At 29.0% G+C, this 24,308-nt stretch overlaps 6 protein-coding genes across 6 annotated transcripts; 2 read left to right on the top strand and 4 right to left on the bottom strand.

Annotated features, from left to right (window-relative positions):
• Positions 1–1,256: 1,256 nt before the first annotated feature.
• Positions 1,257–2,097, top strand: PGO_121500 (hypothetical protein, conserved; the record flags this gene model as incomplete). Its single annotated transcript, XM_028688946.1, has 3 exons — positions 1,257–1,333; positions 1,665–1,780; positions 1,976–2,097. 3 exons carry the CDS (start codon positions 1,257–1,259, stop codon positions 2,095–2,097), a joined length of 315 nt encoding a protein of 104 aa, XP_028544747.1.
• Positions 2,098–3,353: 1,256 nt separating this feature from the next.
• On the bottom strand, positions 3,354–4,718 carry PGO_121490 (hypothetical protein, conserved; the record flags this gene model as incomplete). The annotated part of the gene is made up of 1 exon (XM_028688945.1): positions 3,354–4,718. One exon carries the CDS (start codon positions 4,716–4,718, stop codon positions 3,354–3,356), a length of 1,365 nt encoding a protein of 454 aa, XP_028544746.1.
• A 2,315-nt stretch (positions 4,719–7,033) lies between these two features.
• PGO_121480 (vacuolar ATP synthase subunit d) lies at positions 7,034–8,754 on the bottom strand (the record flags this gene model as incomplete). The annotated part of the gene is made up of 4 exons (XM_028688944.1): positions 7,034–7,321; positions 7,620–7,919; positions 8,121–8,238; positions 8,714–8,754. The coding sequence occupies 4 exons, from the start codon at positions 8,752–8,754 to the stop codon at positions 7,034–7,036; spliced, it is 747 nt and encodes a 248-aa protein (XP_028544745.1).
• Positions 8,755–12,134: 3,380 nt separating this feature from the next.
• Positions 12,135–13,127, bottom strand: PGO_121470 (40S ribosomal protein S6; the record flags this gene model as incomplete). Its single annotated transcript, XM_028688943.1, has 1 exon — positions 12,135–13,127. The coding sequence occupies one exon, from the start codon at positions 13,125–13,127 to the stop codon at positions 12,135–12,137; it is 993 nt and encodes a 330-aa protein (XP_028544744.1).
• A 4,389-nt stretch (positions 13,128–17,516) lies between these two features.
• On the top strand, positions 17,517–20,252 carry PGO_121460 (aconitate hydratase I; the record flags this gene model as incomplete). Its single annotated transcript, XM_028688942.1, has 1 exon — positions 17,517–20,252. The coding sequence occupies one exon, from the start codon at positions 17,517–17,519 to the stop codon at positions 20,250–20,252; it is 2,736 nt and encodes a 911-aa protein (XP_028544743.1).
• A 1,158-nt stretch (positions 20,253–21,410) lies between these two features.
• PGO_121450 (hypothetical protein, conserved) lies at positions 21,411–24,134 on the bottom strand (the record flags this gene model as incomplete). Its single annotated transcript, XM_028688941.1, has 1 exon — positions 21,411–24,134. The coding sequence occupies one exon, from the start codon at positions 24,132–24,134 to the stop codon at positions 21,411–21,413; it is 2,724 nt and encodes a 907-aa protein (XP_028544742.1).
• Positions 24,135–24,308: the final 174 nt, after the last annotated feature.

The following is a 24,308-nucleotide window of genomic DNA, read 5'->3' as shown; positions in this document are numbered from 1 at the left end:
CATTGTTTCTTCCCATGTTAGACATTGGTAGCTAATCCCCTCGATATATTTTTTTTTTTTTTCTTGGCACAGGGGGTATGCATAAGAGTAATTAAATCATTACATTCCTTATTATCCATTTTAAAAAAAAAAAAAAGGGAATTTGGTTTGTGAAATGTATATACAAGGGGTGGTATATTGGTGGAAGAGTTTTACACTTTTTATATGTGTATATGTATTTGTATATATATTTGTATATGTATTTGTATATGTATTTGTATATGTATTTGCATATGTATTTGCATATGTATATGCTTTTTTTTTTTTTCTTTTTTTTTTTTTTTTTTTTTTTTTTTTGTACAGCACTTTTGAACCAACTACATATCATTACTAGTCTTGTTCGTATACTTAAACATTTTACTGATAAGCACATTTGCACACAAAAATGCACACATACGAATTTTCACAGATACACACCTCTGAGTTTTTCTCATTTTACTACTTTGTCGTTATGGCTTTTTGAAAAATATAGGTGACTGATAATTAACGTAACGGGGTTCATTAATGTGCATGTTTCCTTTTTTTTTTTTTTTTTTTTTTTTTTTTTAAAAACATAGGTGATGAAGAAGTACACAAACGAACACACGTGTAGAGGTGTGTGCATGTATATAAGTTTATACATAGGTGTTCCTGTGTATGTTTACTTATGGGATCTGGCCTCCATATAAATGAAGTGTTATTTTCTTCTTACCTTAGTACTCCGGTTTTTTAAAATTGGGAAAAGACATGCTGTGTACCTTGATGAAAAAACGACATCTATGTCATCAATGACGCTCAGTGGGACAACACGTAAAGGGGTCTTATTCACGTGACACATTTATTTCACTTCTATTTTGCACATTTATTGTTCACTTCCACTTTCTATTTCTATTTTGCATATCTATTTTTCATTCCATAATACTTTGCACACATTTTGATAATAAAGAGCCAGCGATTGAAGCATGTAAGGGGGGGAAGTTAGAGGGTCTGTTTTGCAGCTCATATGACATGTATAAAATTGTGCGCAAGCCGTAGAAATATTAAGAAAATTGAATATGTTTATAATACATTCTTTCTAAGGGAGGAAGCAAAAAAAAAAAAAAAAAAAAAAAAAAAAAAAAAAAAAAAAAAAAAAAAAAAAAAAAAAAAAAAAAAAAAAAAAAAGAAAAAAAAAAAAAAAAAAAAGAAAAAAAAAAAAAAAAAAAAAAAAAAAAAAAAAAAAAAAAAAAAGGCTAAAGATGGACATGCGTTCATTGCAATGTTCTAGGCTAAATAACAGGGCTGCTAATAATTTAAGTTGTTTTACCAAACTTAGGTTACAAGATAAAAAGAATAAAAAACATATAAAATATATTACTGCATTTGTGTGTATATGTTACGTAAAACATACATGAGAGAATAAGTTCATCTAGAACATATCTTTTTAAAAATTTCACAAATGAATATATGAAAATGCACTGAATACAAGGGTTTACTCTGTTCATTGTTACTTAAATTTCCATGTGAAATCCCTTTTTTTAATTTTAAGACATAACCATTGTAACACCATTCTTCATGTTGAAGTTAAAATGGAAATTAAAATAAAAGCTTAAACATTTTTTTTTTTTTTTTTTTTTTTTACACCCCCCTTCTGATACGTTTCACAGACAAGAAGGAAAAAATGAAGAAAATATAAGATACAACAAGGAATGCAACTACAAACTATTTTTCTTTATAGTTCAATTACAGCAAAAGTTGAAGGATGTAGAAAAAGAAAATGAAAGTTAAATAACCATTTTGAGTGACACATGCACATGTATATAAAATAACATCTTTTGTCTGTATAATTATCACACTTATTAACGCTTCCATTGCCATATTATCACCATTCCTCATAGCCTATATGCCTCTATTCCTTCCTCCACTAGGACAGAATGCATAACATTCCTTTTTTTTTTTTTTTTTGTACATTTCGTAGAACTCAAGTCTTTACTCAAGATGTATAACAAAGAGACTATAGATCATGACAACCAAATGATTAAAAAAGTCTTATTGCTAATAAGTTTCCTTATATTTATTATTATTTTTTTTTTATTATAATAGAGCAGGAAGTTGAAATAGAAGGCTAAAATTGCTAATTAAGGAACAAACTGAAAAATAACATATATATTTTTTTTCGTCCTTTTTCATGACCCCTTTTTATGACCCCTTTTTATGACCCCTTTTTATGACCCCTTTTTATGACCCTTTTTTGTGGCCCTTTTTTGTGGCCCTTTTTTGTGGCCCTTTTTTGTGACCCTTTTTTGTGGCCCTTTTTATGACATTTTTTTGCTGCCCCTTTTTATGAACCTTTTTTATGATCCTTTTTTTTTTTTTATTACTAAAACATAAATACAAGTAGTTACAATGTCAGAGAAAGAACAAAATAAAAATAAATAATGTCAAAGTCCACAAGTTAAAATAGTTACTATTTTGTTAAAAATGGATGATTGAAAGTTCTTCGTGAAAACACAAATGAAGGAAAGGAAAAAAAACGAATGAAAAGTGAAATAGGCAAGAAACATAAACAATGAACAGTAGTTCTAACAATGGCCGGCAATATTGAAAAGCATGACAAACATGACAAAAATGACAAAGATGACAAAAAAAACAATGGCATATGACAGTGGTAATGTGAAAAAGAAGAATATTCTTTATATGTTATTTCGTTAGGTTAGAAGAGGGAGACCTTTGTGTACCATTGCTACAATATCCCCTCGTTCTAAATGAGTACTTAAAAGTGAAGAAATACTTTTGTGAAAGCATAGGTTACATGCTTCCTTCTTCCATGCATGTAGAAAAACGATATATGAAAGCTCTTCTATTTGAAATTTCCCTAGTTTGCAAATAAATATATGACGGCATGTATATCTAACTATGTATGCATACAGACCATAGCATACACACAACAAAATAAAAGAAAAAAAGGGAAAATTGATAGAAAAAGCACAACTGATGATATGTCTGTCTTTTTTTCAGATGAAAGAGAGAGGATACTACACTATATCTATAGGTGTATGTGTAAAAGTAATTCTCTGACCAGCTACAAAATGTTTTCTCCTATATTCACTCATTATTTTTAGTTTCGAGGGGGCCAAAAAAAGGGCTATAAAACGATTTCATGCTCACGATATTGTGTCCATCACCACTCATACGTCTCCCCCCATGTATATATATATATATATATATATATATATATATATATATATATACATACACATGAGGAAGGGCATGATCAGTGATTTGGATTGACCTTTTCCCTCTTCACCTGCATTGCCCCTTCCCCCTTATCCATTCGCATGAACAGCGATATTTTGTTAAGCCTTGCTTAAAATGGAACCAGGGTTATTATTTACAAAAGGATTCGAGGAATTACAAATATTTAGTTTATTCAGATGTGATTCTTCTGAATCCATCATCACATATTTTGGAGATTCAACATCGTAGAGTTCATTTGGTTCTTCGGTACTCTTGCAATTTGCATCACAACAATTTGAAAAAAGACCTTTCTGAATTTTCTGCCTACTCGTGTAATAATCGACATATTCTCTAGGAATTGGCAAGGATCCATGTGGTGAATTCAAATCAGTATAATCACAATCTGGAAATTTAATATTTTTTCTGATCATAACAGGTGGTATTTTTTTAATTGTTTGGACTGGATAAGGCACTATTAAAGGTGGAGGGCATTCTAAATTAACATCAAATTTAGGTACTAGTTTTTGTATATATACAATTTTTTCTATAGGTTTCCATACATATTTAATTTCATCTACATATTTGGGTATTTCGATAATTTTGGGTACTCTTTTTTCAACAGTGTCTACTACAATTTCTCGTTCTACTATTTTGTCCACATATTTAATTTCTGGTACTTCTACTTCCACAATTTTTTGCTCACCAATATATTTAACTACGGGTCTAGGAACTTCATGTACATCCCATTTGGGGATAAATTTATGTGTATACCCAGTAATAATAGGAATGATTATTTCCTTTTCGACATATTTCACATTTGGTATTTCTACATTTGAGCATTCTACTTTTATATCTAACTTTGGTACATCATGTTTGATATTTTGATTATAAATTTTGGGAACAACAAAATCTGTTACTTCTACTTGTGGTATCAAAATAATTTTATCTCTCCTTAGAATACCTTGTACAACAGATACTGGAATTATTGGTTGTGAACATTGAAGTTTTAATTTCCCATCGTCAGTCCAAGACCACAATTTCTTCTCCTTTTCATCATTAGTATTTGAATTAGTAATAGGTAATCCATTTTCATCATACAATGTTTCAACATCTGAGGATGTTTCATCTTGAGGGAAATGATAAGGTGTTACTTGTCCTGGTATTTTCAACTCAAGTATTTTAGAAGGTAAAGCTTGTCTCTCCCTACCTAACCCGTGTAAATCAGGGATGAACTGTGCTCTTGTATATTCGTTTCTCTGCTGTTTTACTTCTCTTTCGTTTTGATTTCCCCCTTGTTGGTGTTCCTCATTTTGGTGAACCCAATCATACTCATTTTCATTTTCCCTTTTGTCTTTCCTATCACCCTTGTAATTTTCATTGGGAATTCCCCTTGCACCTTCTCCGTAGCCCCTAATATTACCATTTTCGAATTGGTCACGACTCTCCGTAGCTGAATCGCTTATATCCCCCGAATTGTTATTCATTTGGGAATAATTATGCGTTTATTACATATGTGTGTATGTTTTTCTTAAATGAAATGTTGTCCACCAAACTAGCATGTGGAATTATGATAAATTTTAATAAAATTGCTATTTTTTCCAATTATAGCAAAAATTGGTGTGTAATTTAGACGATGCAATGTGTGCAAAAAGAAGAACTGGAAAATGTAAAAGCGGGAAAGGTAAAAATTAAGCACTGTTAAGCATGATTAACCAGAATGAGTTATGTGCTATCGTGTAAGTTTTGTTTCTGCTTAGAAAAAATAAAAGACTCGTTTGTTTGCAAACAAAGGTAGGTATTTTATTTTTTTTTTTTAATTTGTTGCATGAAATAAAAAAAAAAAGTAGCAAGGTGAGGATTATCTACAAAAAAGGAAATTATAAAAATGTTATTTTTTGTCCTTTTTTGCCCTTTTTTGTTCTATTTTTTTTTTGGTATCCTGCTCTACCATTTTTAGACCATGACAATATAGTATAACATGCATTCTATTACAAAATAAAATATAAAAAAAAAAAATAAATAAAGGGCCTATCTTAAATTTCACTTCTTAAATATGTACCCCTTATTATTCATACTATGGGCTTTAAGTTCATTAGATCCATTTTTTTTTTTTTTTTTTTTTTTTTTTTTTGTGTGAAAAAATGCACTTTACATAATTGTGTGCACGGTTTGGTCTAAATTAATATGAAATAAAGTGCAAGCTAAAGTTAATAAAAAAAAAAAAAAAAAAATTCCATTAAGACGCATCAAAACAATAGAAAATTATTTTATGTTCATAAAATTAACAACATTGCTATAGAATTTTATGAACATGTCAGACAATGTTACATTATAAATTAAGAGCTTCTTAAATGAATTACCAAATTTACGCTTTTTACCTTTACCATAAATGTAAAATCGGTAGTAACATTTCAGTGTGTTATACTTTTTATTATGAACAAAAAGGATTAAAAACAGTTAGCTTTAAAAAAGGGAAAAAAAAAAAAAAAAAAAAAAAAAAAAGACTAAAATGTTATGAATGATCATAATTTTTAAAAGTTCAATGTGTAGGATTTTTTTCTTTTTTTTCCTTTTCTTAAGTATATATCATTTGCATATACTTTTTTCTAGAACATAGATCAAATATTCAGAATGGCATATATCTTATTAAAAAAAAAGTTAATAGTGCAAATCTGCATATGATATATATATACATATTGTTCATTCCCTTTTGTTAAAGGAACATTTAATGTTTATGGTACTTACTGAAAATATTGTACTTGTTGCTCATATTGTACTTGTTGCTCATATTGTACTTGTTGCACATATTGTACTTGTTGCACATATTGTACTTGTTGCTCATATTTAACGTATTACACTTGATGCACTTAATGCATTTATTTTACTTATTCCATTTATTGCACTTTCCACATAACTAATATAAAATTGTAAAAGAAGTTGCTCAAACAATGCTTTTTCATATATAAAAAGATGTTCTTTTTTTTTTTTCTGCTCTTGTTGCTTTTATTAATTTGTTTTAGGAATCTATATAATTAACACGTGTTGAATGAGGAAGTTTGTTAATCAACGTATATTTTGGACATTGCCAAATTCAACAACGTAATAATAAACATTGTTTGCATTATGTTTCTAATAAATTTTTTTTAAAAAATTGCTTGTCATAGGCCTACTTTGAGAAACCTAACTGTGAGAAAATATGTGCTCACCCCTATGTTTTAAAAATAAGACAGGAAAAAAAGGTTGTTCCAATCACTTTTTTTTTACTTTTACTTACAAATGCATTAAGTAACCAAACGTTCCTTTTTTGTTGAATTATCCGCCTTGAAACTTTTTATCTAACAGTAATTGTTAGAACATAATATGTATATGGGGAGGGTTCCTTATACATATACTATAATAATTAGATATATGTATATCCTGCTTCAGAATATCCTATAGCTATGGTTTGATGCAGTACATGTTTTTCTTGGGCGCTCAATCTTTACTTTTTTCAATAATATTCACGTATAAGAGAAAAAAAAAAAAAAAAAAAAAAAAAAAAAAAAAAAAAAAAAAAAAAAAATTTAAAAAAAAAAAAAAAAAAAAAAAAAAAAATAAAAAAAAAAAAAAAAAAAAAAAAAAAAAAAAAAAAAAAAAAAAAATCACCTTACATATTTCTTCTAAAATTCTTCTTACATGCTAAACCATCTTTTTCAAAGTAAACATTTGGATAATACCCTTATTCGACAAAACTATATAAATATATACAACAAAAAAATAAACTAATTAACTGGTAAAAAAAAAAAAAAAAAAAAAGAGTTTAAAATATAACATCATCATCTTTTTGTGACGTTGCATAATTGTCATATCTTTTCATATTATTTTGATTGTCGTCATCAGTTATATACTCTGCATATGAGTCTTTTAACTTGTCAATTTTTTTTTCCTTTATTTTTTTCAATCTATAAAATTCTTCCCTTTCAATTTCGTCCAGTTCTTTAATGATATAATTTATTCCCCCATCCAATCTCGGTAGTACAATATTATTTAAAGCATTCACTCTTCTGTTGGTCATTTTGATTTCTTCATCAAGAGAAAAAAAGGCCACCTGTGCAAAGTAAAATGTGTTACATGTACATACATTAGTCACGTTTGTCTTACATAAACGTGAGAAGGATGACCAAGTTAAGAAAATGTAAACATGAGCATATGCTTATATATGCATATATGAATGTGAAGAGATGTAGCATGAAAAAAAAAAAAAAAAAAAAAAAAAAAAGAGAAAACCATGGGGGGATGTATAATTTTGTAAAAAGGCTTCATATTATGAAATGCACTTTACGTCGTAACTATTATCCATTTTAACTATTTTTCCGTTTTTTTTTCTTTTTTACGTTTAGTGTTACCTGCATAGATGCTAATTTGACTAACATGTTTAAACATTGTAAATAGTTTTCTCTTGTATTATTAATAACTTGTCCTCCTGCAGCAATTCCTAAGTTACCTAGCACATCAACTGTGGGATCAATATGTACTTGGAATATGGGCAATTTCACACCAGCTACATTATTCGTGGATAAGGATAAGGTTACAACGGGTCTTTTTATTCCTTCAATAATTTGCCCTTTAAAATCTCCTGCAGCCCATACTGCTTTGGCTAACGAAAAGGAGGCATTCCTCATTTCTTCTCCTACTTTTGTTTTTGTCTAATTCGAAATTATCACATAAAAAAGGGAAGGGGAGAAACAAAAATAAAATAAAAAAAAAATATAACACATGTGTTAAGTTAGCTGTAATATGGAAAAGCAAGTTATATATAATGGTTATGTACTGCGCAAATTTTTTCCACTAGGAAAAACACTTCTAATTATTTTCCCTATTTTGTCTATTTTTTTTCTTTTCTGCACCTTAACAATATCCTTAAGTACTTCCCTGAAATGAATAAAAAGTGCATCACTTTTTTTTTTCAACAGAGAATAACCTTGGAACGCACTTTTTTTTTTTTGTTTCATTAATTGTAGAGTTCTAAAAAAGGTGCAAAAATGTACATGAGTGAAAGGTTGAGTGGGGTAATATAAGCACATCGAAACAAATTAACGGGTTAATTATGTTTCTTTTATTTTTTTCTTTTCCCTTGGCACCAAAGGCAAATAAACCCTTATGTGCGCATGTATGGCTAAGCAAAATACACAAATGGATGAAACCTTTATTTCAATCATAATTTGTTTTTTTCTCCATATACATAACGAAGAAGAAAAATGAAATCAGTGCCTAATTTTATTTTTATTTTATTTTTTTTGCTTAAGCGTGCAACAGGAATTAATCGTGTTATCACTTTTTATTCAAGTCCACATATCTATCTTAAAAACTTGTTGTGTAGAGGAAGTATATATGTTTACATACGCATTGACATACTACAATATAAATGACAACAACTGTGATGAAAATAAATTGAAAATAATGTATTATTTCTATTTGTGATTTTTTATTTTTTCCTTACATTCTCGAAGGTACTGGTGTAGATTCGTCTAAGGCCCCCATTTTGAAGAAATTTTTAGACTTCTTACTTTTTTATCTTTTAAATTAACAGTTCTGCAGAAATATTTTGTGTTTTCCCCAATCTTTCGTATTAAAAAATTACAAAAAAAAAACAAACTAAAACGACGGATCGTTTAAGCGGGATGCGAATCTATAATGGGATAAAACCCTGTTTGTTCAACATAACTGTTTAGAAATAAAATTTATAAAAACAGAAACGTTTTTCATGGAATTGACGATCCTTCGTTTATAAAATTAGTAATGGTTGTAAAAAAGAGTCTCAAAAAGTGTAATAAAAAAATAAACCCTTATATTATAAATATAATAAAAGGCTATAGACGACTTATTTTTATGCATGTTCATAAATATACAAACGTATGCAGATGTCACCTAAATAATATCAGCATTTAGATTTTGTGACGTTACGAAAAAAAAAAAAAAAAAAAAAAAAAAAAATGGAGACTGTTACACATTTTCCAAGGCATGTAATGATATACTAATGTGATATTCCCCTGCGATGCACTCATTCCCAGGATTTGTTCACGAAATATACGGGTGAATTTTATGAACGCATAATAATATATACATGATATGGATATTTGTGCATGTGCAAACGTATTTGCACGTGACGAAGGCATATATATGGGAAGAAAGTAAAAAAAAAAAAAAAAAAACACAAAAAAAAATTGACTTCCCTTTTTGCAAAAAAAAAAAAAAAAAAAAAAAAAAAAAAAATTTGTGAGAGCTCATGGGAGAGTCACACTGTTATGGCTTAAATACATAGGTGCGAATGTTAAAGAGTGAATAAGAATAAAGCCATATATATTCTCATACGTAATGTGTATATACATAATATGTGTAAACCTAATATGTTCATATGTAGCATGTGCAGACGTAACATTGCTATATATATATATATATTTTCCTTTCGCGTGTAAAATAGGCACAAAGAGGAGTGGTTGGGGGGTGTAAGGACAAATTGTTGGGAATGACAAAGATGGAAAAAAAATATAAATAAAAATAAACAAATAAATGAATAAACAAATAAATGAATAAACAAATAAATGAATAAACAAATAAATGAATAAACAAATAAATGAATAAACAAATAAATGAATAAACAAATAAATGAATAACCAAGTAAAGGCACTTTATTTTCTAAGCATTTTCAATTTTTTCCAAGAATTTTATTTACTCAGGTTAAGCGCATACATGTATATATTCATCATACAAACGAAAAACACTCACGCACAACTATATATATATAAGTTTGGGATAAAAACATTACGCAATAATTCTAGTCCTGTTATAGAGTAATTTCAACATAATTAAATCATTTTTTTATTAGCAAAAACGTAGAAATATGTCACATAGGTAATTTGTTTTTTCCTCCATTAGCCAATTTGTCATTGATGAATATTTTTTTTTTTTACTTTTTGTACAATTTAAATATGAGCTTTAAAAAAAAAAAAAAAAAAAAAAAAGGTAAATGCAGCAAAAGGGGGTTGATATATACCTAATTAAGCAAGTATATATATTTACATAACCATTGTATAATGTACATTTTATGTACACTTCACAAATGTATATGTATTTCTACTGGATGAATTTTGTATTACAAAAGAGATTATAATAGAAAATATTTACAGTAAGTTTCAGGCATGTATATTTTTGAAAAGTTATTATTATTATATACAAAATTTTTTAAATGCAAGAAGTATTAAGTTATTTACAAAAATGAGAGAGAAAAAAAAAAAAAAAAAATTCCCTCAAGGCATAGTTTATATAATATATATGATATGGTGTAAATGCTGGACATGTTTTGTGATACCAAAAATTATCATCATTGCTTTATATTAAATTTCGCAATTCCCTTGTAAGTTTAGAAATGAGAGGTAATGCTTAGCTTATAAAAACAAAAAAAAAAAAAGGTATACACATTTTTTTTTACGTGGGGTAATTTCACGAAGCAAGAGTGAAATATTGAGAAAATAAGGTTATATATACAAATGGCACAAATATTTAATTTGTGTATACTTTATTAAGAAAAAAGGAAAATTTTTCATCAATTAACTATAAATCAGTATTCACGATTTTTATCTAATATGCAACTTGCAATTAACTATGCGTGGTCCAAAATTAAATACTTCATTTCGAATTTGTGAATATAAAAAAAAAAAAAAATAAATTAAAATAAAAAAGATAAATTAAAATAAAAAAGATAAATTAAAATAAAAAAAATATATTAAAATAAAATAAAATAAAATAACGCCTTGGGTCTATCAAGGAGAAAGACAAATTTAATCTTTTTTAATGATACTATAATTTTTTTTTTTCCTTTTTAGTCCCTTTCTCTTTTCTACAATAAATATTTGAAAAAGTGGCATGAAAAATATATCAAACATCTAATTAGAAAAAGTTGTCTAAAACTTACACTATTGCATATTGTATATATGGCACCTTACAAATTATTACACTGCATGGGGTGGGGGGAGATGTTGTGCTTGTTTAATCTGTTTACATCAGTTCTACACAGTACTGTGAATTTCTGTGCATCATACCATGTACATATTAGATTCATCAGGAATATTTATAGCCAATTATTAAATAAAGGCTCAAAAGAAAAAAAAAAAATTGTTAAGTACCTTATTTTGATTGGGACTTGTGTTTTTTTAGAAACCTCATTTGTGTATACACTTCTCATTGTAGTTCTGTTATGTGTTATGTACAAAACAAAGGAAGGGGAGCTTATCCACCATTTTTTTTTTTTTTTACTATTATTCATTTTTAAAAATAAAAGAGAAATTTATATATTATAAACGTATAATATGGCACATATATATATATATATATGGCACGTTTTCCGTTTGTTAAAAATTTGATAAAAAGTTAATCTAAAATTTGGCATAAAAACTTAAATTTATGAAAACGGGTGGGTGTAGTTTCTAAATATAGGGATAAAATTGAGGGAAAAGGCTTAATACAAGCGTGTGAACAATGCATTTTGTGTAATGTACACACACTGACAGCATGTATAATGCACACTTTGTTATTTTGTTAATTTAACTTTTTTTGTGTAGGCATATTTTTTTTCATAAAGAGTGCAGGTACAAAGTTCTACTATCAGTAGCTAGCTATATTACCCCCTTTACAATAAGCAGTTACATTTTATCAAGTTCTCAATGAATCATTGTTTTTTTGTTTTTTTAATAGTTATTGATAATATAGTATTACCTACATATGGGGTGAGAGAAAACATTAATTATGTTTCCTTCATTTTCTCCATACAATTTTATGGCTTCTTTTCCACTTTGCATATAACTTGTTTTCCCTGCACATCACCCTGATTCAAGCATGAAATAAATGATGTATTCACATATGATTTACTTTTTTTTCTTGGCACCTTTATCATCCCCCTTTGGTGTTTTTGCTGAAGCCTTTTTGTCAACTTTCACAGATTTGTTATCATGCTTTGTATTTTTTTCTTCTTTGACTTTTTTGGGTGCTGGTGATTTGGATGACGTTTTTTTTCCTGCATCATTTTTTGCTACATCCTTTTTTACTAAATTTTTTTTGGATTTATCATTTTCCTTTTTGGTCACTTTATCGTCTTTGGCATTTTTTTTGTCTTTTTTTTTTCCTCCTTTTTTAAGACTATCTTTTGAAATAGATTTTTTGACTTTTTTTTTTTTTCCCGTATCATCATCTGTTCTGGTAAGTAATTCATTTCTGTATTTATTTAAAATCTTTTTATATTCTTTAATAGCTTTTTTTTTCTCTATTCTTCGTCTTTCTTTAGCTGCCATAAGTGTTCTTTTTCGTAGTAATCTTTTTTCCGTAACAAGTCTTTGAATTTTTGGTTTAATAAATCTCGTTTTTCCATTTTTGGAAATAGCTCTTCCAATAACATATTTTCTAACATCATCTGTTTTATCTAAATTAAATAATTTTCTAATTTTACTAGCTCTTTTAGGCCCTAGCTTTTTTCCTACTGCTTTATCAGTTAGTCCTGGAATTTCATTGGTACCTTTTTTAACCACAGTTAAATTTAGAGCTGACAAATCTTGACCTACAATACATCCTCTAACAGATTTTCTTTTCTTTTCTCCCTTTTTTCTTGGTCTATAACATTTCATTCCTTTCTTAAATAAGAGTCTCACACGGCTGTTAGTCAACACTCCTTGCATCATTGGAAATCCCTGCTTATCATTTCCTCCAGTTATTCTGAATACATATCCCAAAAATTCTTCACCGATTGAATCTCCTGGTACGACATTTCCTATTCGCTTTTCCATGAAGGGCAGCAATTTCTTCTCATCGTCAATTTCTATGCTCTTCTGAACATTGTTCAGAGGGTTTGAGATGTTCAGCTTCATGTTTTTGCTGTGGAGAAAAGTAGCGGATGGAGGAGTGTACAATGGTGGAAAATTTATTTCTTCAACAGTGTAAAGATTAGCAGCGTAATGGTTAGAAGCGTAATGGTTAGAAGCGTAATGGTTAGAAGCATAATAGTTAGAAACGTAATCGTTAGAAGCTTAATTGTGAAAATTCGTTATATAGCAAGCTCACAAGAAGCATGAAATGCTACACAGAAAAGCAGAAAAAACTAAAAGCGCTAAAAAATCATAAATATTTGTAACACTTGCTGGGGTGAGGATGGAAATACAAAAACACCCATTATGAATGTTTCTCTTCTTTTCCGTTTTTATTTTTGTTAACAATTTTTAACAAAAAAAAAATTACCTTATTTTTTTTTTCTTTTTTTTTGGGGTGGGGGGGTTAGGAGGGTTTCTGGAAAAAAATTATCGATAATATCTCTTTTAATAAAAAAATGGGCTTTTTATAATCTGGGAAAAGTAAAACACGTTTTAATAGTATTGAACAATTGGATTATTTTAACTGATTTTTTTTTTTTTTTTTTTTTTTTTTTTACTTATTTAAAATTTCAATAATTTTTATTTTTTGTTGTTTTTTTATAAACTACTGAAAAAGCTGACTAGTATAAAGAAGCAATGTGGGTTACAACAAATATGCGATGATACTAAATTTTGTTTTTCTTCATTTTTTTCTTTCTTTTTTTTTTTTGGAGTAAATTTGCACGAACTAGTGTGAACGATAAGTTGTATTTTTTTTATGTGCATATTTCTCCACTTACAATTAATCCCACCTACTAACACGTATTGTTTATATATATATTTGTAATCCTTGGCATATACTGCACTTTCAAAAGTTTTTACTTATGTAAGTATGTTAAGTATACTTTGGCTGGTATTAAGCACTTGGTGAGGTGAATAAATTTTGGCAGAAGCGTTTCTGCTTTTCTCACACTAGTGCAGCTTAATGAAATTGCCCTATTGTCAGCAACAGTGCTAATTTTTTTTTTCTTTTTCTTCAGCTTTCCACTATTCACACGTTCCCGTTATATGTATATTTATATATGTACGTATGTATATATGTACGTATGTATATATGTGTATACATTATGTTTGTGCGTAATGAAAGGGGGAATCCTGCTTAGCATGTGCTTCAGGTCCAAATAATATTATGATCTTCTCTCATTGAAAAGTTATGACATGATATAGATGGGTACTGGGAAAGATGGGAAACTGTGAGGCGTTTTTTAATCATATAGTGATCGATCCTTTTTAAGAAAAATAAGCCTAGCAGAATATGTTAAAATTGCGGAGGAAGTGTACATGTGAAAATTCATATCCCATTTTTATATTCCATTTTTACAAGTTATTTTTACACGTTATTTTTACAAGTTATTTTTACAAGTTAATTTTACAAGTTATTTATTTTGCTTTATTTATTTTACCATAATAAATAACACCCCCTTGAACAACATTATATCTGACGGGAAAAAAAAAAAAAGTAATTTTCATCATTCCCATGTTTTTTACTTTCGTATCAAATTAAAAGAAAAAATATAAAATAAGAAAATGCAAAAAGGGGAAAAAAACGATAAGAAAAAAAAGGAAAAGAGAGAAAAATTTAAGGGGAAAATTTTTAAGATACAAAGATGGAAGATAGAATGGTACAAAGATATAACTTATTTAAATAGGAAAATGTTTACGAAAACTTTTCAGGGTTTATTAACCCATACGTTTGTGGTACTATACCTACCAATTAGGGCAAAAAAAAGGGTCACATAAAAGGGTCAAAGATACACATTTATATAGGGAGTTTCTTTTTTTTTTTTTTTTTTTCTATTTTATGAATATTTCTACAAAAACACAGCTAGGAGGTAGTACACTGAAAAGAGATATATGCAGACCCTGTTCGTAGGTGTGTGTGGGTGGGGAGGGTATACATATAAATATATATATATATATATATATATACATACATATACGTATATAAATATAAGTGGTGTGCACACAAATTAGTTCCCATATGGAAATTGTTGCCCTTTTCAATTTTTATACATTCGGAGGGGGTAACATAATTGGCTTACGCATGTAGACCTACAGCACTGATTAAGCCTCTTTGTTTTCATATTTCTACATACCTTTTTTGTAACTGGCTCTTAATTGCAGAACAAAATGAACAAGTAAAAAGTTATAGATAGTGGGAATCTACCAGGAGGAGCTGTGTGTGCTCATATGAAAAATAAATACTCCCTGCGTAGTCATTAAATGCTAAATCGTTTACAATCCCCACACGTACACACACACATATATGCACATGCACACGCATAGCTATCCCTTACCCTTAACTGTTTTTTAAAGAAAAATATATCTATGTTTAAGTTAAATGGTTTAAAAGGCATAAATTATTATCAGAATACTATCTGTTAGTATCCATGTGTGTTATATGCACTTCTTCCTTATATGTGTGCAAATAAATTTGTAACATATTTTTACACGTGCATACAACAGTGTTACTTACACAGACATGTGTGCTGAAAAGTGGGGTAGATAAATGAATGCACAGTGAGACGTGCAAGAGAATTTCATGAGCACTATAATAGTTTAAGATTAAACAGTGGAAAGGGGGTTTGGCAAAATGCTTGGAAAAAAAAAAAAAGGTATACGAATTTAAGTCGTCTTTTATTTATTACAAGTCCATATATATATATTGTATTGATATTGTAGACAAGAATTATGCTTGTTCAACATTTAAACCCCATTATGAAACACGATAATAGGTTCCCAAATTGTTCCCAAAGAGAATATAAAAAATTTCGACATTTCGTGTTGCATAAAAATGTGTCATTATATTTTGATTTTCATATTTCTGACCCTGTGCAAACGAATCATTCTAATTTTAATGATTCTTTTTTTTTTTTTTCTTCTTTTTTCCTGTTACATATCTTAATGGGTTATATGCATGCATAAAAAAAAGAAAAAAAATAAAATAAAATAAAATAAAAGAGCAATAGAAATTGTTGACATATAACACATCTGTTCCGCATGCGACCAGTTCACAAGGTACATAAAATATAGATTTACATTCGAATGTGTATGCGTACATAAGGAGGTCTGCGCGTATTTATTCATTTGCATTTCTGCTTGTGCGAAATTATGACTATTTTGGCTCCTATTCTCCATCATTTGAAAAATTCCATCATTTTTTTGAAAATTTTTTCTCTTGTTATTTCGTCATCACGGCGTCAATATTTCGTCACGACTTCCCCATTTTTGCCCCATTTTTGCCCCATTTTTGCCCCATTTTTGCCCCATTTTGGCCCCTTTTTTTTATGCCTCACATCGTTAAACCTTTGGACGATACACACAGAAGGCAAATGTTGCCATTACTTGCGAAGGACCCAGCCGAGTGAGATCAGCTTTAAAAGCATGTAAAAATTATGAAATAAAAACTGTGAAATAAAGGTCATGAAATGGAAATTATAAAATAAAGGCCAAGAAATGAAAATTATAAAATAAAGGTCATGCAATGAAAATTAAAGTGGAACATCTCCATTTTTCCCGCACCCCAAAATGCTTAAGTTACACGCATCTGAGAGTCAACTGAAATGCTACATTTTTGTTGCTTGACACTTCTGACGAGGTTTACTCCGTTTAACATAGCACAACCTCTATAAACACACAACGGCTAACGGCTAACGGCTAACGGCTAACGGCTAACGGCTAACGGCTAACGGCTAACGACTAACGGCTGACGACTAACGGCTAACGACTAACGGCTAACGACTAACCGACTAACCCTTTTTATTTTGTCCAGAATTAATTTTTTGTCACACGTGATTCAATATCTGTGAATTCCCATCAACTCTTCCTTTATGTGTGCCAAATTGCGTTTAAAAACTATTACCAACACATGCAGTAATGAAAAAACATATGCACACCGGAAAATAGAATGATCAAAGTGTATTAGTGTTATAGTAGTAGTTCATCAAGAGAAAGAAAAGTAGAAATAAAAAAAAAAAAAAAAAAAAAAAAAAATTAAAAAAAAAGAAAAAAAAAAAAAAAAAAAAAAAAAAAAAAATAAAAAAAAAAAAAAAAAAAAAAAAAAAAAAAAAAAAAAAAAAAAAAAAAAAAAAAAAAAAAAAAAAAAAAAAAAAAAAAAAAAAAAGAAAATTTTTTTTTTTTTTTTTTTTTTTTTAAAACAAATGTAAAATGGTATGGACATAACACAGTGAGTTGTCCATGATAGAAACACACTCTGCAACATTACCAAAAGGTATCCCTAGAAATACAGAAAAGAGAAAAAGGAACTATCGACAACGTCGGTTGTTAGTTGTCTATGTTTGTACATCGATTGAACCCCCATAAATTGCGCACGCTCCTGGAGATCTGAAAATGAAGAAGAGTACTAACTTTAATCTCAGCAGCTACGTAAGGAATTATTGTAGCAAATCAAACCCATTTGAGAAGGTGCTTAAAAAGATAGGAAAAGGGGACCTAAGTTACTATGACCTTAACGAACTAAATGATAGCAGAATAAAGAGCTTACCATACTCAGTTAGGATTTTGCTGGAATCAGCAGTGAGAAATTGTGACAATTTAAAAGTAACAGAAGAAAATGTAGAAACTATATTAGCATGGAAAAATAATTGTAAGAAAAAAAAGGAAATACCATTTATGCCTGCAAGGGTATTATTACAAGATCTTACAGGTGTCCCATGTATAGTTGATTTGGCTACAATGAGAGATACAGCTGAAATGTTAGGTGGAGATGCAGATAAGATTAATCCATTAATACCAGTAGATTTGGTAATTGACCATTCGGTTCAAGTAGACCATAGTAGAAGCCCTGAAGCACGTGAATTAAATGAGAAAAAAGAATTTGAAAGAAATTTAGAACGATTTAAATTCCTTAAATGGGGAATGAATTCATTTAAAAATATGTTAATATTACCACCTGGATCAGGAATAGTACACCAAATAAACTTAGAATACTTAGCACATTGTGTATTTAATAATAAAGGTGTATTATATCCTGATAGTCTTGTTGGGACGGATTCTCATACAACCATGATAAATGGCTTAGGTATTCTAGGTTGGGGTGTGGGAGGAATAGAAGCAGAAGCAACCATGTTAGGTTTGCCACTATCTATGACATTGCCAGAAATAGTGGGGATACATGTAATTGGGAAATTATCGGATCATTTATTAAGTACAGATATTGTGTTGTATATTACATCATTTTTAAGAAAAGAAGTTGGTGTAGTAAATAAATATGTAGAATTTTTTGGACCAAGTTTAAAAGACTTGAAATTAGGAGATAGAGCAACGATTGCAAATATGGCACCTGAATATGGTGCTACTGTTGGTTTTTTTGGAGTTGATGATACAACATTGGAATATTTATTACAAACAGGGAGAGATAAGGAGAAAGTAAATCTGATTAGAGAATATTTAATTAAGAATTCTTTGTTTAATACTTATTCAGATCATATTGAATACACAGATGTGTATACACTAGATTTGTCTAAATTGAGTTTGTCCCTTTCAGGACCGAAAAGACCACATGATAATGTGCTATTATCAGATTTGCATAAAGATTTTACCCTATGTTTGAAATCCCCTGTAGGCTTTAAAGGGTATGATATTGCACAAAAGGAAAGAGAAAAAGTAATTTCCTTTGAATTTAAAGATAAAAAAATGTATTCACTCACACATGGAAGTATAGTCTTAGCTGCAATAACTTCTTGCACAAATACCAGTAATTCCTCTTCCATGATAGCAGCAGGTTTATTAGCAAAGAAAGCTGTTGAAAATGGCATCAAGCCAATACCATATATTAAAAGTTCCTTGTCTCCGGGTTCTAAAAGTGTTCAGAAGTATTTAGAAGCAGGAGGACTTTTACAATACCTAGAAAAATTAGGATTTTATAATGTAGGTTATGGATGTATGACATGTATAGGTAACAGTGGACATTTAGATAAAGAAGTAGAAGATGTAATTAACGAAAATGATTTAATTTGTTCCTCAGTTTTGTCAGGAAATCGAAATTTTGAAGGTCGTATACATCCATTGATAAAGGCAAATTATTTAGCTTCACCAGCGTTAGTTGTTTTGTTAAGTCTGATAGGAAATGTAAATGTAGATGTCAATTCTTACACATTCATTTGTAAAAGTGGAGAAAAAATTAAAGCACTAGATTTGATTCCCAATAAGGAAGAAATTAATGCATATGAAACACAATTTGTCAAATCTTATATGTACACAGATATATATAAGAATATAAAATATGTGAACAAATATTGGAATGATATAAAAATAAAAAATGATAAATTATACGAATGGGATCACAATTCGACTTATATACACAAACCACCATTTTTTGAAAATATGAAATTAGAACCTGAAAATATTCATGATATAAAAAATGCCTACGTGTTGCTCCTACTAGGGGACAGCATAACTACAGATCATATATCCCCGGCTGGTATGATACATAAAAGTTCAGAAGCTTATAAATTTTTAAAATCCAAAAATATAAAAGATGAAGATTTAAACACATATGGAGCTAGGAGAGGAAATGATGAAGTAATGGTAAGAGGAACATTTGCTAACATTAGATTGATAAATAAATTATGTCCTGATAAAGGGCCAAATACTGTACACATTCCATCGAAACAAATCATGTCAGTATACGAAGCAGCAATGAAATATAAAAAAGACAATGCACATGTCATAATCATAGCAGGGAAAGAATATGGATGTGGCAGTTCAAGAGATTGGGCTGCCAAAGGTTCCTATCTCTTAGGTGTCAAAGCAGTTTTAGCAGAATCATTTGAACGTATTCATAGAAGTAATTTAATTGGTATGAGTGTACTTCCTTTACAATTCTTGAACAATGAAAGTGCTGCACATTATAACATGGATGGCACAGAAACCTTCACTGTCATGTTGAATCAGGGAAACTTAAAGCCCCAGCAGCATGTGAAGGTCCAGATGAACCAAAAGGGAAAAGTTACCACATTTGACGTTTTGTGCCGAATCGACACAGAAATTGAAGTCAAGTATTTTAAGCATGGAGGAATACTGAAGTATGTACTCAGATCGCTTGTGCAGAACGAGTCGCACTGATCGGCAAAGATGTGGCAGAGAAATCAGGGCTGTAAGCACTAAACACTGAGTACGCATACGAGAAGAAAATTAAAGAAAAAAAAAAAAAATAGTCCAAGGGATATTCAGTCCTTTATGAAAGGCCGTGCTTATGTTGACTTATCAGAGAAGTTGGCATTTCTCCTGAGGGAGCATATGCATATTGGCAGATCTATTTACACACTCGTGTTTGGAACGTATTTTCAGGTGATAATGTGAATCCTGTAGTTGCATTTCTACAATTTAAGTTTTTTTCTTTTATTTTATGCATACGTTTTCAAGTGTGAGCACGGTATACACTTTCGTAAATTATGTTTTTTTTTTTTTTTTTTTTTTTTTTGGGTGTGTGTGTGGGAGTGGATATGGGACGTGGGGATATTTTTGTGCATGCACATGCTTCGTTCCAATGTGTACATTATATATGATTAAGCAGTGTAGTGTTTTGGAGAACGGCATTTAAGGGGTCTATTCTTAACTGTATGACCATGCCATATATACACGTTTATGCATTTATATATGTACATATATATATATATATGAATGATATGTTTGTGTATCCATTTATTTTCCACGTGACTGAAGTGCACACCGAAAGGTGTTTTAATCCTGTCCAACGCCAATATAGCACGATATCGCAATATTTAACATGAAAAAAAAAAAAAAAAAAAAAAAAAAAAAAAAAAAAAAAAAAAAAAAATAAAAAAAAAAAAAAAAAAAAAAAATATAAAAAAAAAAAAAATAAAAAAACAAGAAAATATGAAAAAATTTAAAATAAAAAAAAAAAAAAAAAAAAAAAAAAAAAAAAAAAAAAAGGAAACACTTTAATCAGGAGAATATGATATAATTTTGTTATCCCTACACATTTCTACCCTATTGTATTAGGAGAAAAAATAATTTTTATGATGTAACATAAAATATAGCAGCAAATAAAATTCCACACACGAAGGAAAAGAACTTAGGCAGAACGCAGCTCTGAGCATTTAGGAAACAATATCAGTTATTTTATGAGATAAAATTAATGGAGTTGGCGAAGAAGTGAAGAAAAGGTGTGAGAATGAAAAGCACAAAGGGGGTTATTATGTGTTCGAGGTTTTTATGGGTTTAGGGTATTCTTTAAACATGTACACACACACACTCTAATCAAGAATAAGTTTTTTGCGAAATTCCACTTGTAGCAACGTGGAAATTACTACGTCTTCTGAAGAGTACATCGAACAAATAGTTATAGCTGGTTATGTCCTTGTCAAAATAATTTATGTGCTTTATGAAATAGCCGTTAATATACAAAAAAAAGTTTTTCTTAACACTTTTATCATTATAAAAATAATAATATCCATTTTGACTATCTTTTAAATTTAAGACATTTTCGTTGTGAAAAAAAAATGGGAAAACAAAATTAAAATCAAATATATCTCTATGTTTTAAAATAAAGGGAGTAAAATAATTTTGTTTAATACCCTTTTCAAAATGGTAGTAAATAAAAAAATGCTTTGGTCCATCAACTTCAATAATGTTATTATTAAAATATATGTCACAATAGAAAGTCAAAATATTTTTCTCATTAAACAAATTTTTGTCACTTATTTTTTTAAAATTGCTACTTATATAATAATGAGTGAGACTCGTTCGAATTTTGTTATTCCTATTTTTTTTTATATTATTGTACATAATTATTTCTTCTTCCCAATTTTTGCCCTTTTTCGGAAATTTGTTTTCATCATTTAAATAATTATTTATAATTTTTTGTCTAAACACGTTGTAGGTATATGTTAAAAATATTGAAAACGGATTTATTCCTTTTCCTTTTTTTTTCTTATATTTTTTTTGCAAAAATTTTCCAAATGTGTTATTTTTGAAAACATGTGCATGTGGTATGTCTATTGTCTTTCTATTTTGTTCATTGATTGGAAATAATGTGTATTCCCTCGTATGTTGAGTATGAATAATGTTTTGTTTCGTCATTTTTCTGTTTTTATTTTTTCTCCTACTTGGTCTTAATCTAACCACTTGGATACACTGCATGAAGGAAAAAAGTATGGGCAAACAATTCTGAACATAATTGGACAATAGCACAATATTTGACAAAAAATTTTCTGACAAGGTTAGGTAAAATTTGTTGTACTTTTTATTCACATAGTTTGTATGTGTGTTTGCAAAATTATTATCTTCCTCTGGGAGATTTGTTTTTCCATTTATTTTTTTTTTTTTTTCTCCTTTCACAAATATAATGTTGTAATTTAAGTATTTGAATAAGTTGTAAATGGAATACTCAAAGTACGTGAAAGAATTGGAGGATCTTTTTGCATATTTATACACATCCTCATGAAGCATTTTTTGAGTGTACACATTTTCGGTGCGTTCCTTGTTGTATATATGAGTATAAAATTCGTCAGCCTGGGACGGAGTGGGATTTATGTCTGCCTGGGACGAAGTGGGATTTGTGTCTGCCTGGGACGGAGTGGGATTTATGTCTACCTGGGACGAAGTGGGACTTCCTCCTCCATTGCATGTCTTTATTCGAAAAGTTAAAACTGAGTCAATATATTTGCTAATTCCATCGAGCAGCACGATCTTATTGCATTCATTCAAAATTTTGTAGTTCACAAAAAATAAGTTAAACTTAATAAATAAAATGCTAAATAAATATGTGTATTGTAAATTATATTTTTGCAATATGTGAAAAATGAGAGATGTGAAATAAAAAGACTTTTTAAATAAGAACGAATTAAAATACAAATAAAGTATAATATATACATATTTCTTTATGTTGATAATATTCAAATACTTAATGCTGTTTAGGTAATTTTTTAAAACATTAATGTTCAACAATTTTGTATTATATATTTTTTTTAAAATGATATATTCTTGATATTGCTTTTTTATGCTTTTATTTAAAAGACGATTTAAAATTATCCTACATGTTTTTACATTACTTTGAGTTAATTCTTTCGTCGACTGGTGTCCTTTATCATATTCCCCTCGATATTTATGATTAACGTGAAAAACAGTTTGGGAAATGATACCCCTAGAAATCTGAATAAACAAGAGGCATATTTTATTATTGACGTTATTTTCAAATATATTCACACATTCATCTTTCCATTTCTTCTGGATATATCCTTCTCTTTCGTATGAACAAGTTTGCACACAAGTTGCATTTCCTTTCAATACAGAATCACCATGTCTATAGAGTTTATCCGAATTGTTCTTTAAACATGTTGTGAAAGGACTACTTTTATCATTTTGCAAATATGCCTCAGAACATTCTTCTGATGATATGCTTATATTTGCATATATATTTGAAAGAATATTTAACTGCCCAATGTTAAGAAGTCTACAATTTTTTGACAAGTGATATAAATAAAAGTCTAAGGCATATAAAAAAAAATCTGTGTACAAATTGTACCTGTCTATTTTAAGGTTTAGCACCCTTTTTGTCTTTCTCTCTTGGTCGTAAAAATTGGAATGATAATTGAAAAAATTATGAAATATAAAATTGTTCACGTGCACAGAAGAGTTGTAAAAATAAATTCTCTTGTCATTATATTCTCTTAAATTTTTGGTGTATAATAATAACATTAATTTTATTACTTTTTTTTTATCATTTTCTGGATTTAAAAATCGAAAATATTTGTATAAAATTAATTCAGGATTGGTAAAATATGGCACATTTAAAATTCCTTTATCCACGTTATCTCTTCGTTCATTTCTTTTAAGCATAGAAATTATATTGTAATACACGTCGATGTTTATTCTAGATATGTTGTACAGGTAAAATTTAATTAAAAATTCGTTTGATACATTTTCCCTCATAGAAATTTGACTGCCCAATCCTCTACAAGCAGTCAGACCAAGTAGCCTCATATTAGTAATTCATGGGGGTAGGGGGGGGGGCCCTTGCCTTGTCCTTAGGAACGAGACTCGATGATCACCTTGAGAAGTGAGCCATATATAATGCACAAACTAGGAATATCGCTACTGCTTTCCTTCATATAATCACTTCATTTTTGCATCCACACTTTTTCATTACAACTGCAA

Source organism: Plasmodium gonderi (genome assembly GCF_002157705.1).
Source record: "Plasmodium gonderi DNA, contig: Chr12, whole genome shotgun sequence".
NCBI classification, from domain to species: domain Eukaryota; phylum Apicomplexa; class Aconoidasida; order Haemosporida; family Plasmodiidae; genus Plasmodium; species Plasmodium gonderi.
Note: the sequence above shows the minus strand (reverse complement) of the source record. Positions and strands in the feature narration are given on the sequence as shown.